Source organism: Chrysochloris asiatica, unplaced genomic scaffold (genome assembly GCF_000296735.1).
Source record: "Chrysochloris asiatica unplaced genomic scaffold, ChrAsi1.0 scaffold00341, whole genome shotgun sequence".
In the NCBI taxonomy this organism is placed as follows: domain Eukaryota; kingdom Metazoa; phylum Chordata; class Mammalia; order Afrosoricida; family Chrysochloridae; genus Chrysochloris; species Chrysochloris asiatica.
In genome coordinates this window covers 491329-495795 of record NW_006408859.1, presented here as the reverse complement: position 1 = coordinate 495795, position 4467 = coordinate 491329, and the positions used below count along the sequence as shown (strand labels likewise).

At 38.0% G+C, this 4467-nt stretch overlaps 1 protein-coding gene across 2 annotated transcripts in view; it reads right to left on the bottom strand.

Annotated features, from left to right (window-relative positions):
* EIF2AK3 (eukaryotic translation initiation factor 2-alpha kinase 3) overlaps positions 1–4467 on the bottom strand; it is a 141552-nt gene that overhangs the window by 15225 nt on the left and 121860 nt on the right. For both annotated transcript variants that reach the window (XM_006875852.1, XM_006875853.1), the window contains exon 15: positions 3244–3345. In XM_006875852.1, coding sequence (XP_006875914.1) covers positions 3244–3345 — 102 coding nt within the window. The remainder of the gene's footprint in view (positions 1–3243; positions 3346–4467) is intronic.

Below are 4467 nucleotides of genomic sequence, written 5' to 3'. Positions count from 1 at the left end.
TGCTGACCTTGAGGTTAGCAGCCTGATTCGTAACCCCTACGCTACCATAGCTCCTTGGTAAGGTGAAGGGTCTGAGAAAAAGAGGAAGACCCCCAATGAGATGGATTAGCCAAGTGGCAGCATCAACGGACTCAAGTGTGGCAACAGTGGTGAGGTTGACCCAGGATCAACAGTGTTTTGTTCTGCTGTGCAAAAGAAGGTTGCTATGGGTCGGTACCGACTCGAAGGTACAAAACAACAACAACAACATATTGACAACATAGTTTGCTTTCTAGTGGACAAATAAGCTTTTGTACTACCTTCTAATCTCTGTGTATATGATATGGAAAGAGTATATTCTTTGTTAGTAAAGAAAACCAAGTCAATTGTGTTAAAATACAGTATAAAAATACACTTTTGAAAGTTCAGTAGGAAATATTCACATAAGTCATTACTCCATTAAATTGGATTATCAAATAAAAAAGTCAGTAGGAAATCTGCAATATCAAGTTGAGGAAATCTTGCAGAAAATAGTACAAAAGAGATGGAAAATGGAAGAAGAAAATTAAGGCATTACAGGATTAAGTCAAGAGTGCCAGGAAAAAGAAAAATTAGAGAAGAATTTATCAAAGAAGTAAGAATATTTGCTACAACCAAAGGCTTCACATCGTCAAATTGAAAGGACTTATTATTGAAGTGTTAAGGGTGAAAAAGCCCAATCAATGAAAGGGTTAAATTTCAGAATACCAAGCAAAGCCCTAAAGTTTCCAGGAAGGAAAATCAAACAGGTCAAACAGGTCCCATATAATGGCATCAGCTTTTCAACAGCAACACTAGAAGTTAGACGGACATGAGACAACACTGTCCATTTCAAAATGATTTTCAATCTTGACTTCTACATTCAGCTAAAACTATGCTGGCGCTGTACCATCAGCACAAGGTTGGTGGTTCAAACCCACCAATTGCTCCTTGGGAATTCTGTACATGGTCTCTTCTCTATAAGTCATAACCAACTTGATTGCACTTAACAACAACAACAAAGACTCTACAAATTTAACTTTCACACGTAACTTATAAGGAGTCAACTCAGAGTAGGGAAGCATATTTTGAATGATCATTTATAGAAAGCTCAGAGAGTAACCAGTTCAGATTTGAGAAAAACTTGAGGAAGAAAGCGAGAGGACAGCTGTAGTTGAATATAGAGAAAATATTGTCTGACACGTGACATCAGCTAAAAGTTAACAACAATGGTTCCAAAACTAAGCAATTGAGAAAAGGCACTTTTGGGGTTGGGGGGTGGGAAGGATTGTATAAGAAAGAAAAGAAATCAGAGTATATTATCTAACATTCCATAGAACAATATTCACAGGCTCATCCTATGAAGCAAGATTCACTAACATAAAATCTACCATTTTAAAGCAGGCAACTCAGTGATTTTAGAGTGGTCATAATGTTCTGTAAGCCCCACCACTGTCTGATTCTGTCTGATTCCAGAACATTATCACCACCAAGAGGAACCCTGACTTTATTAAGCAGTCACTTTCTAAACTTCTACTTCTTAATCTCTGGCAACCACTAATTGACTGTTGGTCATAAAACATGTGTCTTTTGAGTCTGGCTTCTGTTACTTTGCATGATATCTTCAAGGTTAAAAAATGTTTCAGTACTTTATTCCTTTGCACTGATTGGCTGGGTACGCTACATTGTGTTTGTCCATTCATAGATGTACATAAAGGCTTTTCCCACTGTAGGGTTGTTATGAATGATGCTGCTTTGATTTAAATATTTTCTTCTATTCTGTGGGTTACCTTTCCATTTTCTAGCTAGTGTCTTTTAATATGCTTATAACTACATTCATTTTGATGGCATTCTAATTCCTAATCTTTTATATATAGTGGACTTGTCTTATTTTCCTTTCTGAATACTTTTATATTCTGGTATTCTGAAATTTATCTATTTTTGTTTTTTCCTGTTTAATGAACAAAACACTTGGTAGGCCCTTTTGATGACAAGCTATGATGACCAAAGATACTTTGGTTCTATGGGATAATTAAACCCTGTTCTACCATGGACAGAAGTCAACAGACAACATCTAAAATGGACACATTAAGAAATGGTGAAAAGGCCAGAGATGGGGTAGAGATGAAGACATGGAGAGACAGAGCAGCTGAGGACTCTAGACTCACGGAAAGAGAAAGGCTGTGTGATGGTGGCCAGAAGGCAGACTTGTAGAATGTGCCGTTTGGTTGCTGAAATGATTATATATTCCTGAGTGTTTTAGTGTACATCACCCCCCCCCCCCCAAAAAAAAAACCCACAGAAGAAATAGAAGCAAATACTGTTGAATGATGATGCATGGAGGCAATAGTAATCATTGCAATGAAGCAATGAGTGTAAAGTCGATATTCTCCCATGTAAACTACCACTCACTGCACAATAAAAACTTAAAAAAAGAAATGGTGAAAGGGGCATAAGATTTGGAAGTATGAAGGAAAATACCAGGGACAACATGGAATAGAATTGACAGTGACCATGAATGGAGGATAAGGAGCTCTGGTAGCGAAGTGGTTACGAATTGGGCTGCGTAACTTAAGGTTAGCAGTTCGAAACTACCAGCCGCTCTGCGGGAGAAAGATGAGGCTTTCTGCTCCCGTAAAGATTTACAGCCTCGGAAACCCTGTACGGGGTCGCTGTGGGTCGGAACCAACTCTATGGCACTTAACAACAACAACAACAACATAAATAGAGGATGGGGAAGAATGTGACTACTTTTAAAAGACTGTTAGTATTATCTGTCTTAAAAGATACGGCTATAGTTGATTTTGAAAGGAAAAAGAAAAGCTAGTTATGTTTAATTTGGCAGCTTTGACATGGATGTGTGTGTGGTAGCTTGTCCTCTGGAAAATTCTTCTCAGATGGGGCTGCCCCGCCTCTGCCACATCACTGTCTCATTTCCTACCCCCATGTTATCTATGTTTCCCCTCGTTTTGCATTCATCCAAGTTTATTGAGTACAGGACTTTTGCGACAACAAGAAACAATTCCATTAAACAAATTTTTAAAGATCTAAGCTTTAAATGGAAGCCAAGAGTCTTCAAATTCTCCCTGTCTTGTTCACAAGACCTCTTTCACTTCTGGTTAATGAGACTGCTGGTATTTAAGAATAACTTAAACTTCTTTTAAACATCATTCTTTTGTAAGTTCTAGGCTCCTCCATTTTTCAAAAAAACATTTTGGGGTGGGGAGGCAGGCCGATGGTACTTACTCTGACTCTCTCCATCTGAGTGCTGAATGGGTACAGCAATTCAAACATAATCAGTCCTAAAGAGAAGATGTCCACTTTGTGAGAGTAGTTGTTTCCATGAATCTGAAATCCCAAACAAAACAGAACAGATGAATAGATGGTAGGCTTAATTCTATGCTATTTGTATAATAATAACCAAGGTTTATCTAGCCACTTTATTTAAATGTAATGGTCTTAGTAAAAATGTTAGTAAAGAGTTAATAAAGCTACCAGTAGCTTTTCTTCAATTCACCACACCAAGAGTAATTAAACTACTCAGCATTACAGAAGGGAAGCCTGGGTATAGCTCAGAGATATGCATCAGTGAAATAGGCCCACAGAAAGCTGGAGCCTTGCAATGCTAAAAACGTTTGTGGGAGCCAGTAAAAGCTGCTCATCTGCCCCTAAGGTGAAGTTTTTCAAAGCAAGCACTATCTGAAGCAAATCTCTCATTTCTAATCATCTTAGTTCTCACCCATTTTTATGAGAAAATCTCCATTACTCCAAACTACTAATCAACTGTGCTTAGCCCTCATTATGGCACTTAATTATGGACTGCTTTGCATTCTTACTTTTATTTTTCATGTGTATATTCCTTATTCTTCACATCTAGCTTGTAAAGTCCGGGAGGGAAAGCAACGAATTCTTTTGTATTCCTATCATCCAGGGGCCTAAGTATAGAGAAGGCCCTCAATAAATGGCCAAATGAACAAATGAATTACAGCTGAACTGCTCTATTAAACAAAGCCTTATTCAAATGAAAAGTGATCTCCTGGGACTCAGAAAAACTCTTTTATTTGTGAATGCTACTTTCAGGCACATAACTTGTCATTTGGCAAATTGTCAAAGAAAGGTGTCCCTTTGGAAATGCCCAACACAAGTATTTCTTAAGTGGGGGGTTGTTAGAACGGGTTTTGACAAGGTTCACGATGCCCTTCACAAACTCCTTTCTAAACTTTCCTTGGTATCTGTCCCTCTCGGCTGAGTAGCTTTTTCTGCTTACTTCTATACTTTTACAACATCTGACAGAAAGTTTTAGTGGATGTCTTAGCTGGACTACTCTCCTCCCTTCCATGTCTCATCCCTAGGACTTGGGAAATATTCAAAGGCAGTGTGTTCAAAAGCCAAGCTGAGAGGGACAGAAGAATATACACTGACACAGATTCATGAAAAGTAACTTGACAATTATATATATATTATATATAA